The 20803-nt window shown below is 41.6% G+C and overlaps 1 protein-coding gene, 1 long non-coding RNA gene and 1 pseudogene across 4 annotated transcripts; 2 read left to right on the top strand and 1 right to left on the bottom strand.

Annotated features, from left to right (window-relative positions):
• Window positions 1-20803, top strand: part of LOC135932642 (uncharacterized) — a 310350-nt pseudogene that overhangs the window by 75650 nt on the left and 213897 nt on the right.
• On the bottom strand, window positions 3542-11299 carry LOC134616445 (uncharacterized). 3 transcript variants are annotated; one of them, XR_010091446.1, is made up of 4 exons: window positions 10610-11299; window positions 10258-10346; window positions 3790-3937; window positions 3542-3674 (listed from the first exon to the last, which is right to left on the bottom strand). It is a non-coding gene; the product is annotated as an uncharacterized LOC134616445 (long non-coding RNA). The 3 variants fall into 3 exon arrangements; XR_010091447.1 differs by lacking the exon at window positions 3790-3937; XR_010091448.1 differs by lacking the exons at window positions 3542-3674; window positions 3790-3937 and adding an exon at window positions 5525-8867.
• LOC134624397 (uncharacterized) lies at window positions 11835-19099 on the top strand. The gene is made up of 6 exons (XM_063469378.1): window positions 11835-12007; window positions 14651-14980; window positions 15530-15643; window positions 16189-16560; window positions 16864-16951; window positions 18125-19099. Exons 1-6 carry the CDS (start codon window positions 11956-11958, stop codon window positions 18171-18173), a joined length of 1005 nt encoding a protein of 334 aa, XP_063325448.1. The 5' UTR covers window positions 11835-11955; the 3' UTR covers window positions 18174-19099.

Genomic DNA, 20803 nt, shown 5'->3' with positions numbered 1-20803 from the left:
TGTAGTCTATAGGTCGTAGCTGTAGAAGCCTCCTATGAGCCACTCTGTTAATGACTCACGTGACGCTGTTTAATTGCTACGTACCTGTAATTCAGCTTTGTTATGATCTCTGCCTTTTATTGTTCTTTTATAGTCAACACTCGTTATGTATTGCAGGAAGTGTGGGCCTTAGTAGGCGGCCAGTAGCTTTACAGCAGGGTCGCTATGGCTTTTCTTTTTATGGCCTTTTACCATCTATTTCCGTTTGCGAGGGCTCTTTTTCCCTGCTGATGCCAGCCTCTTAAGAGTGGATGTCAGCATGGACAGCGGCTACATACATGCCGGCTCTTTGGTGGCAGGGCCCATCGGGTGGATGAGGTTCGTCCAGAGTTTCTAAAGTCTCTTTATTCTCTCTAGGATACATGAGGGTGCTTGGGAGTTTGCCCAACGAGTCTACATGTACTTTGTTGACTTGGAGAAAGCATTCGACCGGTTCCCTCTAAGTGTCCTGTGGGAGGCATTTCAGGTGTATCGGGTGTCTGGCCCATCTTGTAAGATTGTGTTCAGCCGTTTTCCCCAGGTGATTCCTCTCTGCCCTGAATCTGTCACAACAGCCAAAAGCTGGTAGGAAAACAAGATAAGTAAAGCACTTAGCAACAAAAACACAGAGCACGTGAGCCGATTACCAACTTGGTGTAATTAACAAACTGTCATTGAAGGAGCGTCAACGTGGAGCTTAAATCTCTCGGCCTGATTGCTCTGAATGAGGTCCAGGTGCATGAAGCTGCTGAAGATGTGGCAGCCCTGCCCAGGGGTGGAAACCAGTGAAACTCACAAACCAGGCGGAAACTTCCAGTCTCATTGCAGAATCCCTTTTGGTGTCCTTGTCTCCCAATGTTCTACGTCGTCTTTTCCCTCATGGCTGGCCGTGTGCTGCATTTGTTAGTTTAGTTTCCTGAATTCCCAAGTTTAGCTTTGTATCTTTGGGACTCCATCAATAAAGGCGTGTTTGTGAGTTACAGGCAGACTGTAAAATTTGAGTTACTTCACACTGTCATATGACATTTACTATCAACCTTATATTCTGTCACTCATACACATTACAGGAATAGTTAGTAGAGGAACACTTATTTTCTCTCCTAATGTTTTGGCCCTGTAGGAGACAGATAAGAAGCTTCATATACTGAGGTTGAGCTTAGCATAAAAACTAAAAGCAGACTTGGCTCTCTCCAAAGTTAAAGTTAAAGAGCAGCTGTAGCTATGGCCCTCTTTTATCTGATGGTTATTTGTCCGTAACTGACATGTTCAGTTTACACTGATGATTACAGCTGATTCAGTCCCTGCAGAATAAATCATATCTAAATTACCAAAGATACAACTACACTAATACAGCCTAATAATATTATGAAGCATTACGAGGGCTTTCCTATAAAGTAGAAAATGATTTCTTCAGGCTAAATGATGATCCTCTAAATTTGTTATACATCATTTCTTCTCCAGCTTATGAGTTATCTGCTTTAAAATGCTGCAGAATCAGTTGTACGAAAAAGAATCAACTTTTTGGGATTAACTAACCTGGGTGACTGTGCATGCACCAAAAGATTAGCCGGTTTAGGTTAAGCGGTGTTTTTAAATTGTCCATAGTTGTGAATTTAAGAATGGTTCTGTCTCTCTGTGTTGCCTCTAGGACAGGTTGGTGACCTGTGCAAACTGTACCCCACCTCTTGTCCCTCTGGAGAAGAGGAATGATCTATCAATTGAAATTGTTTATTGTTGCGTTCTTTCAGAGTACAGTGAGTCATTAGGCTGCTTGAATGTCAATAAAAATTAGAAAAATTGTGGTTTTCTGCAACCTTTGACTAGTAGTTATTATATAAACATAATTACATCATAAATGTGGCCACATGTGTGTGTGGACCACATCTACATCACATCAGAAGAACACAGCATGAACTGTTCCCACAGTATTGACCATCCTGCTGACCTCTGACCTTGTGACAGATGGTCACCACCACACCTCAGCTTCATTATTATGAATTATTGAAATTGCTGTTTGTTTTAATCTTGTACAGCACTTATTTTATTTGAAGGTGCAAAGTAAAAATAATAACAGGAAGAAACCTCCAGCAGCACCAGGCTTAGGGAGGGAGGGCCATGCGGGAGCAGTTTGGGTGAGGGGATGAAGACGGGACAGAGACACGCTGTGGAAGAGAGATTAATAATAATAACTAAAACTTAAATGCAGAGAGGTGTATAAACACATAGTGAGTTTGTGTTTCACAGAGTGAATGGGTTAAATGCAGAGGGATCAATAAAGTATACATTATTATTACATTATTAAGAAAATACATTCAGCGCATCATGGGTTGCATTGAGTGTGCATCCCATGCAGCACCCCAACCCCCCATACCCAGTCAGAAAAAGGTTTGAAGAGGTTGCAAATAGCAGGAAACAGTCAGACGTGTACAGGAAACACTGAGTGTTGTTTTAGGTGAGTAGGTGAGGGTGTAGATGGCTGAACACATGAATTTACTGAACTATAAGCTGCTTTACTCCCACACACACTGTGGGCCACTCTGTTTGATATCTGCACTAAGCAACATGAACATTTACATTTTCTCATTGAACTCTTTGAGTGATGTGTTGAAATTTTTAAAGCTGCAGTTTATGTGTAAACAGCCTGAGAGCATCAGTAAGTCAGTCAGTCAGTGAGGCAGTCCTTGATCTGATCAGCCTGTCTGTGACTCTGGAGCTCCATCAGCTCCAATGATAGGGTTAAGCAGAGCTACACGAGCTGATAGAGTGGGTGAGTGAGTGGGAAATTATGTGGTAATAGTTGCTCAAAATGACAAGAAAAGTAACTGACTAAACTGAATAAAATAATACAATATATGGCAAATTTACAGAATATACCAAGATAGCTCAATTATCAATATCCCAGTATAGTACACAGATTAAATATATATTGTTGATATTCACTAAGTGTGTCTTTACTGTTTCACTAGCTTATCTTTGCTCGTAGCATGACCTCTTCACCTTGACGCCTCAACATGGCATTTAATCTGTTATTAGACTCAATTGGCTTCTCTCAAAATGTAAAAGAACCCACCCACCACTTTAATCACACTCTAGATCTTGTTTTAACATATGGCATAGAAACTGAACATTTAACAGTGTTTCCTGAAAACCCTCTGCTGTCTGATCATTTCCTGATAACATTTACATTTACAATGATTGATTACACAGCAGTGGAGAGTAGACTTTATCACAGTAGAAGTGCTGTAACTAAGTTTAGGGCTGTAAAAGGTTCAGTTCCTTTATTTCAATCACAAGGCAAAGCAAAGCGCACACTTTGGAGACCAACACACTACATCCCATGCAGTCTATCCTAAAGCTGATCTAAAAACATCCTAATGCAACGGTTACAATTATAATCTATTGCCCATTAAGGTTGATCTTTTGTACAAAGGTGAAGTACTGACTGTCACGGTTCGGCATGGCGGACCGTGGGGATATGGGGAATGAGGAGGACCCAGTCGCGGTGTGTATAAACAGTGCGTTTATTTACAGTGAATGGAATAATGACAATAAATCCCCTGTGATTTCCCCTGACTCCCGTGTCGTGTCTCAGTGCTCTCCGCTCCCGTGTCTCAGCACTCCGCATGCTGGCTGCTGTCTGGCGCTCCACACTTCTCCTGGGGACACAAATAGAGGCAGCCGTCAGGACACATACAACCGCGGGCATACACACACACACACACACACACACACACACACACACAGACACACTAACTAAACTGGAAAACTAACATGGAGTCTAACGCAATGATCCCGCGTCGGTGGGAGTTCCAAGACTCTCCTAAGTAGCTCCCCCGACGAGCCCTGATCAGCGGCAGGTGTGTGGCTTCGGGTGTGGCCAGTCTCCTAGCAGGGCCACACCCACCAGGCCTGAAGGTGCCTAAAAACGAATGCACAGACACACAGCCACCCACACACACACATATGTACAAGCATAGAGAAAGGGGAGCAACACCAAAAATACATAACAATATAACAGGTCCATGACTGCCCAGGGGTCCTGGGTCACCCAGTCCCAGGACCCTGACACTGACAAAACATCTATGGTAATTATACTTACTTTGTCTACCCATCACCTACAGTAACTTTTGCCACCTTTTATCAAAGAGGTTGTTTGTTCCTTAGATATATATGTATATATATGGTTATAAGTTTTCCTTCTACCAGCCTTCAGGCACGGCTCCTATATTACGAAAAGCTATTAAATGCCATATTTGGCTTTAATACTCTTACACAACCCTGCTCATAAGATGAACATGTTAAGGCATTTCATTCAGTCTGCAAGCTCCACTGCCTCCTTCCTGTTATACTATTTCCAATCACCCTATGCCCTACATTCTCTACACTACATTCATTGTAAAGTGCTTTGGGTGCCTTGAAAAGCGCTATATAAATCCAATGCATTATTATTATCATTATTATTATTATTACACTAGTGAATAACATATGTTTAAAGGCCTCCCCTCACACTCCTCACAGCGTATGACACTGAATACTGTAGCTCCTGTGGAAAATAGACCCTAAAAGTACTTGGTATAATAACTCATGAGCTGGAGAGGAAATGGCGTGTCACAAATTTAGAAGATCATCATTTAGCCTGGAGAAATCGTTTGAAAGCCCTCTGTGAAACCAGAACATCTTACTATTCATTATTCATTATTCATTCATTCATTCATTTATTGTAGAAAATAAGAACAACCCCAGGTTTCTCTTCAGCACTGTAGCCAGGCTGACAAAAAGTCAGCCAACCATCCCTTTAACGCTAAATAGTAATGACTTCATGAACTTCTTCACAAATATCATTTTAATCATTAGAGAAAAAAATTACCAATAATCATCCCACAGATGTAATATTATCTGCTTTTAGTATCATTCATATTCATTTAGACTCTTTTTCTCCAATTGATCTTTCTGAGTTAACTTCAATAATTACTAATTACTAATAACTCCAGCTGTGTGTCTTTTTTTCATTGTTGCTGAAGTGCAGGACGAATCGCGTTCCTTTTCCCCTCAATACAGAAGTATTGTAATTGGTCCAGCCCAGAGTTGATCATGACCAATTGGCTAATCCACCACCTTTTATTGTTTATACCGCTACAAAAACAGACAAACATAAAAATGAAAAATCTCAAGAGGGGCTGCGTCTGTGTGGATAATAACAAACACTGAAATACATTTTTTGCACGCAGCAATGAATTTTGTTCACTCAAATTTAGCTTTTCTTTGCTCAAAAAGAATTTCTCCTCAGAATGCAACACTTGCAGCTGCAAAAATTTTTTTTAATGTGCACTCAAATTGTTTTTCTGTGCGCTCAGAATAGTGGCACAAAAATAACGCCATATGATATGAAGCGTCAAAGTGTCACTTCAGTAATGCTGCTGGGAGAAAGAAGTGTTGACTCATGTTTTTTAATAGAAGACTTCAGGAGTTTATTTTAAGTTTACAGAAGTTTACAGAATATCTGGTATGATGACAGTTTAACTTCTCACGGTCCGTGTTATATGTATCTATTTATCATGTATGCTACTTTGCTCTGTGGACTGTAAAATGTTTCATTGTATTCATGAAATAAACCAGAATCTCAATGTCCGAATCTTTTACTGTTTTTCTGCTTTTGTTCACTCCAAGTTTGACAAAAACCCACAGCTCACAAACAACGTGGCGCAATCTCAGTGTATTTAGCTGCTTTTTCACTAACACAATCAGTCGACTGAGAGGTGTCAAATGATTGTGATTGTGAGGTGTCTTTTAATCTTGACAACAAAGACCTTAGTCATCTAAATCTGCCATTTATCATCTTGTAAAATGTTCCCTCTGCTTCTTTGCACGTCTCCCCTGACACTCTCTTCTTCACCTGTCCTGTGCAGCTGGTCCAACCGCTGCCTCCTTAAACTGGTGTGTTTCAATCTCTTTACCTCTGTTGTGAAGTTCACACAAAGTTTGTGGTGACAAAATCAAACTGATGAAGATCTGGTTTGAAAAACACGCACTCACGAGACAAAATAAAAACAGACTGCTCAAAGTAAAAGCAGAGCCCTCGCAGTTGGTAGTACAAAACACAGTGACAATGTGCGTATTAGATACCCTCACTCCAAAAGGATAAATATTAAAAAAAAAGAATATCCAAGAAGATCATCCTAAGAAATGGTATTGAGGGGGGGTGTAACAGTGAGGGGGTGTAACAGTGAGGGGGGGGGAGCAGCCAAATTTTCACCTGAAAATGTACAATTTTAGTAAAAACAATACTCTGTAGTTTGATACTGTCGTTGCAGACAAAGTGGATGTTTATAGCACTTGGACGTCTGTGGCTCAGGTGGTAGAGCAGATCAGCTACTGATCAGAAGCTTGGTGGTTCGATCCTAGACTTCCTCAGTCTGCATGCTAAGTGTCCTTGGGCAAGATACTAACCCCAAATCCGATGCATTCCTCGGAGTGTGACTGTGTGTGAATGTAGATTAGTTTGCACTTGTGTTTAGAAGTGCTTGCATGAATGAGGCATGTTGTATAGAGCGCTTTGAGTACTCTGGAAGAGAGAAAAGCACTAAATAAGAATCAGTCCATTTACCCTTTGAAATGCTGTAAGTCTCCTTATCAGCTGGAAATATTAAAGCCATAAAATGACTTTTGAGAGCGGCTAAAAACTACTGAACAACAGCAATGTTGAGCCTGATCCAAAATTTGAATGTATATGTGTTGAAGGTGTGGCTCTTGTTGAATCGTTAAACATATTTCTCTTTAATCTGTAGAGCAACAAAAAAACTTTTAATTTTCTTCAGCTTGAATATCGGCAGGTTCTGAGGTAACTGTTTATAAAATGTTGTATCCTATCCAAAAGTTCTTTGCAATTTTACATTGAGAAACATTATCCTTAACATATTTTTCCCTCATAAAGAATCATCACACTGTCATTTAGAATTGTTTCAATAACTTGTGTCTTAACTCATTCCATCATACAGAAAATAAAAAAGCCACGTGGTTCACTTACATTACAAAATGTTAGAAATATAAGCCGTCCATAACGGCGGTGGGAGTTTAAAATGCAAACTAATGGAAGCAGAAGTAGAAGACTATAATGTCACAGAGCACACAGTGTCTATTATTGTGTAGACATTTATAAATAAGGGCTTAATAAAGACACTTAAGAAATATGCAGATGGAGTGATCTTAATCAAAAGTGGAAGTTACATCTGTTACATCTAACTTTAAAAATCTGAGGCTGTGTGAGTAAAGCTGGCCCTACTCACTGCGTGTAACAAACCATCTATGTGTGTGTGGGATTGCTCCACGTTGTTTGTGAGCTGTGGGTTTTGTCAAACTTTAACCTAAACCCAGTTTAGCTCAATGTTAGGTTTTGCATTAGTTTTGCCTTTGCCCCTTGTTTATATCTTTTTATCAGCCCTATTAAACGGCATGTTAATCCTACAGTTTTGTGCACTGTGCTCTTTGTGCACAGTGCACATAAATGGCTTCTTTCACTCCTCTTTCAAACCATCTTCTCTGTCCTAAATGTGAACATTGGTGTCCTTCACCCAAAGGGGTTTGTTTGGTTTCCAGTGTTTTCGTACACTAGAAACCAAGGGTTCCCACACGGGTATGTCCACCTTTCCAAAACCCAGAGAAAGCACATGAACCACTAAAGATGAATACCCAAGTGTTGGACCCCTCAGAGTGGTGGTGTGTTTACCCGAATGAGCTATAACATTACAGTCTTTTATGTGACAAGCCTTTGTTCTTTTTATATTAAATGTTAATATGCTGTGGAGTTGTCTGCTGAAAGATAATATTTCATCTCTTATTTTATTTTGTTTCGTGTGTTTAAAAATCCCCACTGTGACAGTGTTAGATGTTTTAGCCTTTGAGTCATTATTATCCATTCTCCTGCCAGCGAGGAGACAAACAGAAGACATTCTCTTGCTGCTTACTTTAGACATCATAGTTTGGTTTTCATGGACTGACTGAAAGGCCATGTGCACATATCCCAGAGTTAAGAAGAAATTATTTGTAACACAACATCAGCTGAAGTTGTCACGGTCCTGGGTTTGTTACCCAGTGTTTTGTGTTTTTGGGTGAAGTTTCATTCTTTGTATTATGGTTTTCTGTTGTACTATACTTAGTGTTCCTGATTTCTGTTCTGTTCCTGTGCCTCACCTTTCCTCCAGTCATGTTTCCATGCCCCAGTGTCTGCGCCTCTGTGTCTGTCTTGTACTTCCTGTTTTACTTTGACAATCGGTGTTCTGTGTCAATGCCCTCAGTTTTGCTCTCTTGCCCGCCTTGTCACATGTGATTAATCCCAGCCATGTTCCCACCTGTTCCCCATCCTCTCGTTGCCCTGCTTGTGTATTTTTACTGTGTTTCCCTCTTTTCCTTCCCCAATTGTCTGATTATCGTCCTGAATGTCATCCCAGGTGTTTTAGTGCCACCGGTTCCTAGTTTCAGATGTTTTGTATTATTGGTTTCTTTGTTGGTTTTCTTTGTATTTCACACCGTTAAGTTTAGCTGTTCAAGTTTACGTCTTTGTTAGTTTATCGTATTCAATTCAATTCAATTCAATTTTATTTATATAGCGCCAAATCACAACAAAAGTCGCCTCAAGGCGCTTTATATTGTACAGTAGATAGCACAATAATAAATACAGAGAAAAGGCCAACAATCATATCATATGACCCCCTATGAGCAAGCACTTTGGCGACAGTGGGAAGGAAAAACTCCCTTTTAACAGGAAGAAACCTCCGGCAGAACCAGGCTCAGGGAGGGGCGGCCATCTGCTGCGACCAGTTGGGGTGAAGAAGGAAAACAGGATGAAAGACATGCTGTGGAAGAGAGACAGAGATTAATAACAGATATGATTCGATGCAGAGAGGTCTATTAACACATAGTGAGTGAGAAGGTGACTGGAAAGGAAAAACTCAATGCATCATGGGAATCCCCGGCAGCCTACGTCTATTGCAGCATAACTAAGGGAGGATTCAGGGTCACCTGGTCCAGCCCTAACTATATGCTTTAGCAAAAAGGAAAGTTTTAAGCCTAATCTTAAAAGTAGAGATAGTGTCTGTCTCCCGAATCCAAACTGGAAGCTGGTTCCACAGAAGAGGGGCCTGAAAACTGAAGGCTCTCCCTCCCATTCTACTTTTAAATACCCTAGGAACAGCAAGTAGGCCTGCAGAGCGAGAGCGAAGTGCTCTAATAGGGTGATATGGTACTACAAGGTCATTAAGATAAGATGGGGCCTGATTATTTAAGACCTTGTAAGTGAGGAGCAGGATTTTGAATTCAATTCTGGATTTAACAGGAAGCCAATGAAGGGAAGCCAAAACAGGAGAAATATGCTCTCTCTTCCTAGTCCCTGTCAGGACTCTTGCTGCAGCATTTTGGATTAACTGAAGACTTTTCAGCGAGTTTTTAGGACATCCTGATAGTAATGAATTACAGTAGTCCAGCCTGGAAGTAATAAATGCATGAACTAGTTTTCCTGTCTTTTGTTTATAGTGTTTTTGTGAAGCCCAAATAAAGTTTATTTTGTTAAACCTGCACCTGTCTCTCTGTTGTCTGTAGTGACGGCCAAATGAAGCTTTCTGAAGCACTGAAGCTTGTTCTGAACACCGATTTATTGCTCAAAGCTTTTCAGCACAGTCCTCTCTGGTGACATCTGGTGGCCAAAAATATGGAGAGCAGCTTGAATCTACAAATTAAAAGGAACTGCTTCATTGTGATCTCCACTCTACAGAGTGTAGTTCACAATTCTGCCTGATATCGGGTCACCGTTGTGCGAATTGTTATGTTTATTTGTTTAATAAATAAATCTGATTAATAAACTTTCCTTGTTTAAACGTTCACCATGCTGTGGTCTTTCTTTGCTTGTGACTTCTTGATGTTGGTAAATGCAATAGATAAAAAACACATATAATATACACATAATGTACAACACATTATGGAGTATGCTTCTGCTGTGAGTTACTTATGCAATTAATCACTGGACAGCTGGTATGTTTATAAATAGGATATTAGGCCAGTGTCCTTCTACATACTTTGGCCTGGGTGTCGAACTTTTTGTGAACCAGAAAGGGGACGTCTTTCTGGTTTTGAACGTCTAAAGTATAACATGATGTATTTAAGGTAACCATTTTTCATTTTTATTTAAGAAAAGAATTTGTTCCACTGTGCGATGGCTGAGTGTCTTTTCTTGTAGATAATTTCACCGACCTCAGAGAAAATCCTCTCACATGAACAGAAGACGCTGGTGTGCAGAAACTGTAGAGATGCAGGTGTACGGTCTTCCTGGGTCCCACAGACTATCAGATAAAAAGAATAAACACATTGAATTGCTGCACATTTTGTAGAATAACATTTTAAGATTATTTAAAAAAATACTTTTTTTTTTTTCATTTTGTTAAACTCAAATCAAATAGAAATGTTTTAAAGTTATTTAATGATATTTATATTATCAAAAGCAGATTTTTGTTTTGTTCAGACATTTTAGGTTTTTCACATTTTCAGATAAATCAAACACACAAAATAAAAGCGAACAACAAGAACACAAAGCTGGCAAACCCACCTGACTGACCAAAGTCAACTCAAAATACTCCCACACGACAGAATCTTTTTCTCACTGGCTCCATAGCTCCCAGTAGAATGATCAGTGGTTTGCTATCTGTCACCATGAAAACTCTCCACAAATCCCGGGAATGATTCACTTCCCTATAAACCACTTAATCACTTATGTTCTAAATGAAGCTCCGGACGTCAATGATCACGTGACTCTGGCCAAACTAATCAAGCCTCAACACAGTGCTTCTGAAGCAGTGTGTTGGTTTTTCTGACACACGCACCAAAGCGTCAGCTTCAAGCGGGCCACCTCTAGTTATCTGCATTTGGATCCACATTATTCTCTCCACACGGTCTCATTTTTTTCCATTTCAATACTGATCACAAGTTAAAGGAAACAAATATTCAGATTTCACAATATTCTCTCAGTGGAAGTTTTGGTTATTGTTAGAGCAAGTTAAGGTTGCACGGTAGATGTGATGATGAGGATGATGTTCTGAAGCTGTTAAGAAAGTGCTCCAGTCCATAAAAAACTCCGTGAATGGTATTCAGGGCCATCGATCAATGGTGATGATAATTTGCATATCAAGGAACTAACCTCACAAACCATTGTTGACCCAGTGAGCTGGTTTCAGTCAGAAGACTGAAGTTGATCCTGTTCATCTGGACGTTTTCAGTGGGAGAAACGTTTGGTTACTCAACCAAGGGACTTCTTCATTATCAGCTTACTGCAGGTTTCTAACCTTATAAACAGGACATTTGCACAATAACTGAAACCAGCCCACTGAATGAACAATGGACTGGGAGGTCAGAAATGTTTCTCCCACTGAAAATGCTACATCCAGATGCACACAATCAACCTTTTGGGATATAACTAATTACTTTTTCAAAGTAACTTGTGCAACACTGGTGGCAGCAGGTCGCAGGTAAGGGATTTTGTACACGTGTTCATTGAGTACATGTTAGGTAAAGTAGCACAGACACAATATTACTGTTAAAGATGGAGTAAACTAGCAGTTAATTTTATGTAGACTTCTTCTTAATTTTCACCCGCCTCTCTGTCCTTTCTGGAAACCAGGCTTCTTTTTAAGCATCATCACCTTCATCATGTTCTTCCTGCTGATCAACTACTTCAAAATTAAAGCCACTGACGTCTCTCTAATTTTTTATTTTTTTTAAAAGAGACTTTCAAAATAATCTTTTATTTTGAAAGTGTCATATGAGGCCCGGTTGGTTCAGATTCGCTTCCGGTGTAAATCGAAAAAAGACTTCGTTGTTGTGAGTCAGCGGAGAGTCGGAGGATGTGTCCGCAGAGTTAGTTCAGAGAGATTAAAGGCGATCAGCTGGATTTCCTTCATGATGAAGATGAATATGAAGACACGTGTGCTGTTTGTGATCCTCGCTGTCGGTAAGATTCCCGTCCTTTGTCACCGCGGACACTCACGGGAGAGGAGCTGGGAGCTAACGAGGCTTAAAAAGTTCTTGGGCATCTATGTCGCACAGTACGGTAAACAAGGGAGATTTTGTGGCGCATTTAAGTGCACCCCGTAAACCTAGACATCTGTGGAGGTTTACTGACAGTACCTGTAGTTGTTGATTTTTTTTTTGTTTCTGTTTAATGATTTTAGAACATATATCTTTACCTTAACCTGCTACAGCACAATTTCCAGTTAATCAAAGTTGTGAGTGGGACAAAGAGTGGTTATAATTATTAGTATTATCATAAATGTTTGTGAGTGTTGTCCTTTTACCAGAGTTACAGTCGGAAGAGACGCTTTCCTGCTAAACTTACTTACGAGCTGTACTTATACGCACCATGAATTCCCCGTTTGCGTCCACACTGGGAGCCGTAAATACGAATGTAAACGAGCAAGTATTTTTAACGCGCCGCAATTGCGACCGCGCCTTGTTTCTCTGATCATATCTGCACACATGTCACCAACGCGCGAGGCTCGCATTAGCTTACATACACACACTGCTGTCTGTGTAACACACAAAGCTGCTCTTGGTGATTTACATTATGTCCTGTGGGCGCCATGTTTGGGCGGAACTTGCAGTGTGATTGTGTGTCAGGAAGCTGAAGGAGTTGCTGGAGCTGCTAGTGTGTGTGTGTCTGTTTGACCTGCTGACCTCAGCAGCTCCTGCCTAGTGCTGGGCGATATGGAAAAAATATTTATCACGATATGAATCATTTTATATCACGATAACGATATATATCACGATATACCACCTGACCTGTGGTCATCTGGAAAGTATGCAGTCTTTAAACAGCGAGTGGAGAGGGTGCAGTCTTTGTTTTGAGTTGCTGTAAAGCATGTCGCAAATCCGGGTGCATGTAAAGCAGCACCATGTTGCAAAACCACAAGACAGTTTCTTTCAAGTCAAGTCAAGCTTTATTGTCACTTCAATCATATACAGTTTGTACACAGTGAAGCGAAACAACGTTCCTCCAGGGCCAAGGTGCTACATGCAACATAAATAAACAGAAAATACTAAACTAGCTAACTAGTGACAAGACAGACTGATCTAACATAAATTAACAAAAACTATCTAACTATCTAGGTAGTGCAAAAAAGTGTGGAAAAATATAATTTTTTATACTTTATTTTCTCTTGTTAAGAGTATGTATAGTGAGAAGACAACACTAATATATTTGCTATTTGACCCTTTAAGACTAGGGCATCTAGGTATCGTCACTGATTTCTAGAATCGATTCAATTCCGATTCACAAGGTCCCGAATCGATTCGATCCACGATTCGATTTAATTCGATTTGAATCTGGGAAATTTTGACAGTCAGAAATATTATAATTCAGATCAGTACATTTACATATTGTATCAATAAAAAGGAAGCTGACACACGCAAGACTTTATGAAAGGTGCATCACAGCAAAGTGTCAGAGTAGCTGAAGTTAAAACACAGAAAAACATGAAGGTGATTTTCCTGGCCTGGGATTTTATAAAAAATATTCTGCAGTACATCAAAAACGAAAGAAACTCATTAATCAACATATGAACATTTCCTCTGACATTAGTGGTTTTATTGGAGACACGGCTGAGCATTTTGCATAATTTTAAAAAGTTTAAATTTGTTCAGTATTGAACGGCATAAATTAGGCTTTCTTTTCGGAAGTAAGTAAAAGGGAAAAAAACAGCGGCCGACGGCGCTGTAAACAACGGTAGAGAGAGAGAGAGAGATGCATCGTTTTGGAGGCAAAACCGTAAAAGTCAATTCATTCAAGTGAATTCATGACGATGTTTATGTGAAGCGTAGTTTGGATCTTCTTTTGCTGCTGTTTCGGTCAATATTGTTTGGAGAGAGATCAAACTAACAGCTTTAGAAACAGCACAAAAACGGCGTGAACACACAGCACGGACCCGCCGACATCTCACTGATTCTGATCCGCGCTGTGTGTTTACGTCTTTGTGCAGAATCCGTGTTCCTCCTCTCATTTACTGTCTTAGCTGTTTGGTGGTTGTTGAAATTTTGTGAGGTTTCACAGATTTTGGCATTTCTGGTAAAATAAATTTATATTAAAAAATCGATTCTGGATTTTAATGAATCGATTTTACATTTTACATTTTAATCGATTTTAAAACCCACCCCTACTCCAGATGTTCCAGCAGACAGAACATCTGCAGGTGTAACAGATGTGGGTGCATAGTTTACTGAGTCTACACAGCGACACAGACAGCTTCCTGTCCTGGAGATGTTTCAAATTCCCATCCCAGCACACACACACACACACACACACACAGAAGACTTTATTAAACATTTAAATTAATATAAAAATAATAATTAAATAAAAAATAAATAATAATAAAAATAATATATAAATAATAAATAAATATTAATTGATGATGCTGATCAGCACAGACGTGTTCACTCAGTCTTGCTGATAAACTCACATTTATTCATTTTTTTAGTCTCATGTTTCTCCTCACATCTCCTCCTCTCAGCCGCACACTGAGCTGCAGGTAACTGTTCACCTGATCACACTGTCAGGTTACCATGGAAACCACACTGATTAAACTTGTGTTTGTGTCCTCAGTGTCCCAGCATGCATCAGGGGTGGAGGTGTATGAGGGGGAGGAGTCTGTCCTGCTGCCCTGTAAGCTTGTTGTTCCTGAGGATCATGCAGTCGTGTGGAAACGTGAAGATCTGACTTCTTTCATCGTTCACACCATCGTGGAGGGAAAAGATGATCTTATCAACCAAAACCCTCGTTATGGCAACCGAACATCAATGAGAGCCCTGCAGACTGGAGACCTCAGCCTCACTCTGAGGAACCCCACGTTCACCGACAGTGGGACCTACACCTGTGCCACCCGCATCCATGGAGTGGACAAGGAGAGGACTGAAGTCCAACTGAAGGTCAAAGGTCAGTGCTGCAGGTTCAGGTCAAAGGTCACACTGAATCATATCACACACATTCAGAAAGATAAAGTTCAGTAACATGAAATATTCCACGTATGTAAACACGTTCAGTTACACAGAAGAGACTTAAGCAAGTTTGTGTTTCCATGGAAACCTGAACAAGTGTATCATTGTTGTAGCTCTCTGTGACATCACCATCCGCCTGTAACACAAGGTGGATGCTTATGAACAGTCTGTGTGACCTCGTTAGTCACAGAGCTTCAGACCCCTCACTCCAGCTGTGCATCTGACCCTGATGAGGTCAAAGGTCAGGTCCAGAGTCACAGACAGACGACGTTTGTGCTGCTTCATGTTCTGTTTAGTGATGAAGAACCATCACCATCCCAACCATCACCTCACACTGACTCATTATTGATCAACAGCACAGACGCTGGTCACTGACTGATTAAACAGGTCTGTGGTTCAGCAGTGCTCAGCTAGAAGGTCAAATAGAAGAACATGATCAGAGGTCAGAGGTCATACAGGATGATGTTCTTCTTTGTGTTCCTTACAGAACGTCCTGTCTGGCCCAAAGTCCTCCCAGCTGTCCTGGTTCCTGTCCTTCTCCTCGGTGCTGTCATTATTTTCCTCCTGTATCGTGTGACACAAAGAGAGAAGCTCATGACAGGTGAGTCTGTGTGTGACTGACATTCACTCTGCTGTGGACTGCAACTAGTCTGTGACCTTTGACCTCCACACATGAACACACACACACCTGTCAGCTCCTGTACGTCCAATCAGCCTGAATGACATCATCAAACAGTAGCTGATTGGCTGTTAGGTGGAGGTGATGTGGTAGTCAGGTCCAACCAACAGCAGCATTAGTCTGTGGTTCAGATGCATGAGCTACTGTTTCCATGGACACAACCCCTGATGTTTCAAAATAAAAGCACAGCCGGAGTAAAACCAAACCTGCATTATTGTTTCAGTTAAATTATTATAAATTATTTATTTTTATCAGATTACAAACTGAAATCATTTGTCAGTTTATTACTATTATGATATGAAATTAATGAATGATGACATGATGGTGAGCTGAGGTGTTTCCATGGTAACAGGCTGATTATTTGATGGTCACAGGTGGAGAAGCTGATGGAGGCTGAATGAATCTAACAGCTGGTTAACCTGTTACCTGTGCTGTGGTTCAGTCTGTCCCTGTGCTCTGTCCCACAGAGGCTCAGCTGACACCACTGGAGGTGATGGAGGGGGCGCCGTCTGTCCTGCTGCCCTACACACACACATGCTGTCTGGGTGAGGTCGTCAAAGTGGAGTGGATCTTTGTGACGGATGAAAACAAGAAGGTGTTTGTGTTTGAGAACGGTCAGATCAAACATGACCAACAACATAGAGATTACAGAGAGCGCGCAGAGATGGAGTCATTCCCACCCAAGGAGAAGAAGACAGACCAGCTGAATTGGTCTGAAGTTGACCTCAGTCTGACCCTGAGGAACCCCGTCTGTGCAGATGGAGGAGTTTACCTCTGCATCATCCACGACAAGGCTGTGAACACCATGAAACTCAAGCTAGTGCCGCTCCTGGTCAAAGGTCAGTGTGAGAGAGTGTGAGCTGGCAGCAGCTGCTGATGGCTCACACATATTTATTTAAACAGTTTCTACATGAAATTTCATACTGATACCATTTACTGTGACAGTACTGACTGCAGGGATCATCTTTAACATGCTTAAACAGTCACAACCATCATCTGCACACACAGTGTGAGCCCAGAGGCATGCTGGGTAACTGTCATCCAGCAGTGAGCACCTCTGATCCACCAACACATGACAACAGGGTGACCTGAGCTTCAGTCTGAGGCTTCATTAGCTTCACTGCTGTGTTTCTCTCCTGCAGAGCCTCTGATGACGACCATTAGAGCTTCACTCGGGAGAGGCAACAGTGCGGCTTCCAAGCCTCTGCCTCCATTTCGTGTGTCTAAAGAGTAAGTCCAAGTTTGGCCCTGCTTTTGACTGAATAACTGATTCAACCTCTGTGAGTAAAGGGGGGGGGGTGCTAGTGTAATAAACACAGTTTAAAGAGGTAGAAATGTTGGTTGGATTATAGTATAAATAGAGATACGATGTGTAAATAAAATGCAATGTCCACGAGTTTAAAGAGCATAGTTATCCTCCAATCATGGTGGAGGTAGGGCGTGTTTGACAGCCTGTGGGTAAAAACTTCTGTTGAGTCTGTTTGTCTTCGTCCTGATGGACCTGTAACGTTTACCAGAGGAGGGGGGTGTCCAGGGAGTGAGGTGTCCTTGATGATGATGCTGGCTTTCTTCTGAAGTCTGCCAGTATAAATGATGAGCTGCTCAAAACATTTGGTGATTATGGTGTCAAAGCAACTGGACGATAGTCATTCAAGCAGCTGTGTTCTTCTTGGGCACTGCAACGATGGTGGCTGACTCAAAGCAGGACGGTCCTACAGACTGCAGCATGACTGTGCCACACACATCACACCATGAACACACCTTACCGCTGGCTTCCTGTGGATACAGGTGGCCTCTTCATGGTGAACCAGAGCAGGACTTAGGCATACACTAGCTTCTCTAAACACATACACTATATACATAAACTAGAGAGGGACCGAGCCGGTATTACCTATCAGTATTGGTCCAATCCTGACCTAAATTACTGAAAAAACGTAACACAATCCATTAAATATAGTGACCTTTGCATGTTGGAGCAGTGTGCATCACGTGATAGAGCGGCTGTTGTGTGCATGTCGGTGGTCTGGAGTTCGCAGCATCTGGAGCCTCGCTATGTGCTGCCAAACCAGGTGTTGTGCCAAGGTAGGCGTCCCCGACAAACTGTGCTCCCCCTGCGTTGTGAGCATTCACTAGGCATGGAGTGCGAATCCAGTTTGCTCCGCCTCCATTACAGACAGACGTGGCAGTAGTGATGTTTTAGTTTAAAAAGAAAGAGTTTAGACAGTTTGTAACTCTCAGTGATGCCAGTGTTCCTTTGACTTTGAAACCTGAAGCAGCTAATGACGTCAGACTCAACGATCAGATAGGAACTGACTCACTGCTGCCTCTACTGGACACCAGAGGACCTGCAGGTGCTGTTTAGACTCAGAGTCCAGAGCTCAGTCTGTGTCTGTCTGTCCACAGAAAGAAGAACGTTGGAGAATCTCATCCACTGAGCAGTCAGCCAGTCTGATGTGATGAAGCTGGAGATGATGAAGAGGAGGCTGTCTGTCAGCTCGTTCTTCTCCATGGATGTAAAACAGGAAGCTCAGTGTAAAAGCTGAAGCTGTCTCTCTCATGTATGAACTAAAGATGGAGCGTTGTCCTCTCAGTTTCTTCTTCTGTCTGCTGCAGACTCTGCATTGATCACATGATCCATCCGCTGTCTGCATGTTAGTGGATCAGCATCATGCATGTTCATGCAGCCCCTCTGTGATCTTCACACTGAGCATCATCATCATCCCACTGTCAGAGAGGACCAATCAGAGCTCAGATCTTGGCTGTGTCTGCAGACTGACCTCAGATCAGCTCAAAGCTGTGTGTAACATGTCCTCAGAGGTCAGCTGGATCTGCTCAGTGTGACGCTCTCAGAGGAACCTTTAACTTCACTCACACGTCCACCTGAGATCACAGGGAGGGTGGAGGTGTTCACCTGTGCTGCAGTGTTTTTAAATAAAGCTTCTTTAGACTGTGTGTGTTTGCGTGTCTCCAAACAGGACTGCAAGGTTTGGGCAACCTGCCTGACTCAATCAGGTGGGTTTTCCCAGCATCCCTCTGGGAAAAGGTCAAATACATATGAGAGATGCAAGTGGAGGGCGCGCACACACATACAGTGACCACTCTATCTGCAATATATGATGAGACTTATTTAAACGAATGTTTGGCAATTATTGCTATTGCGTGCAAAATGAAAGCACTGCGTTCTGTTTGTTTCATTTATTTTTTTGGTCTTTTATTTTGGAAAATCGTTTGGGAAGTAAGAGGTTTTAGTCAAACCCAGCTGAGGAGCTAATGTAATTTTGCCAGTGTGTAGAAGTGCACAGCAGCTCACGTGTAACACTTAGCAGTGTCATTGTTTTTCATTTAAACATAAAAATAAAAACTTTGTTGCTCAGACTCTGAATGTGTATTTTTATGTGAGCAAACATTTACTCTGACTCTCCTGGGGCCGCACATAGTGAGACGTCACTGCTGACAAAGCGTCTCAGCCCGCCCTCAGAAACTGGACTATCGTGAAGTGGCGCTCGTGCACCTTTGCTGCACACTAATAAAGTCCAGTTGCTGGAGGCAACTGAAGAAATGCTATTTGTGTTTTATTGATGGCTGTTTTTAAAAAATTATAAGCTTAACTTATAAATTTGAACATTAATGTAATGTAACGAACCATTAATTTAATCCCAAACCAAATGTTCAGAATATGCCTTCGCCACACCATCAACGGTCCCTTGAAGTTTGCTACCACACACACACAGCACATGATGTTGACATCTAAGGGATGGGTGTGGTTACTCAGATACAGGTGGTGTTAATAATTAAACTTCAACTTGGTCGAGAACAAAAATTCAATATTCAAATAGTGTTTGTGATAATATTTGTTGTAAATTCTGTAACTGTCTGTTTTAAATTAGCATGACATATATTCAGTGGTGACTTCATTAGCTACACCTGTTTGATTGCTCCCACTGGACTCTCCACCACTGATCCTTAGAACTGAAGAAGCTTCTCGGATGAGAGGTGAAACGTCTTCAAGCAACTCAAGAAGTCCAGACGCTTTTCTTTCCAAGCTCCTTAGTCTACGATGACCTGGATGACTGAGAACCTTCACAGACGCTTGTAGGCTTGTGAAATGGGACGGTCTAGCCTCCGTCGCACTGCCCAGGAAATGAAGGACGCATTTGTGGGCCACATTTTGAACAGCCTTTGAATTGGGACAGCCTTCGTCGCATCGCTGTGACATAATCAGCCTTAAAATGCAACCTTTAAGGCTGCAGAGCCTGAATGGGGATAAAACCAGTGGACATGGAAACACGAGACCTTCACGATAAAACAGGAAACGGAGGAACATGATACAGGAGTGGAGGAGAGGCAGATAAAAGGGAGCGAGAGCAGACATAACTCACACAAGAATTTTACACAAATTCTGAAAACACATCGTAGACACTGGTTTCAGTCAGGAATGAACTGGTTTCAGGTATGAACTGGTGTCGTGCTCTGACCTCAGGCCTTCCTCCTGTAGTTGATGAAACCAGCCAGAGGTAAGATCAGACCCAGGATCAGTCCTGAGGCTCCAATGGAGAGATTGTTTCTCTCTGACTCAGGTATGGACGGGTCTGAGGACACACAGGTGAAAGTCAGACAGGTGTGTAGATACAGACAGGTATTTACCCCAGTCAGTGATCAGAGGTGTCTCCAGGCTGCTGTTCTCCAACATACAGGAGATCTTCTTCTCTCCCCAACACAAATATCAGTGATTCTCTTACAACACTCTAAGAACTGGACCACTACTTTAACATCAAATACATGTAAAAAATAAAAATGATAAAAATAAGGATTCGGTTGAACCCAGTTTTATTTACACAGCACCAAATCACAACAACAGTCGCCCCAAGGTGCTTTATATTGTACAGTAGACACTACAACAATAATACATACAGAGAAAAACCCCAACAACCATTTGACCCCCTATGAGCAAGCACTTTGGTGACAGTGTGAAGGAAAAACTCCCTGCCACTGAGCTCTAATGGGGTGATATGGTACTACAAGGTCTTTAAGATAAGAACGGGCCTGATTATTTAAGACCTTGTATGCGAGGAGCAGGATTTT

Source organism: Pelmatolapia mariae, linkage group LG3_W (genome assembly GCF_036321145.2).
Source record: "Pelmatolapia mariae isolate MD_Pm_ZW linkage group LG3_W, Pm_UMD_F_2, whole genome shotgun sequence".
Taxonomy (NCBI): domain Eukaryota; kingdom Metazoa; phylum Chordata; class Actinopteri; order Cichliformes; family Cichlidae; genus Pelmatolapia; species Pelmatolapia mariae.
Note: the sequence above shows the minus strand (reverse complement) of the source record. Positions and strands in the feature narration are given on the sequence as shown.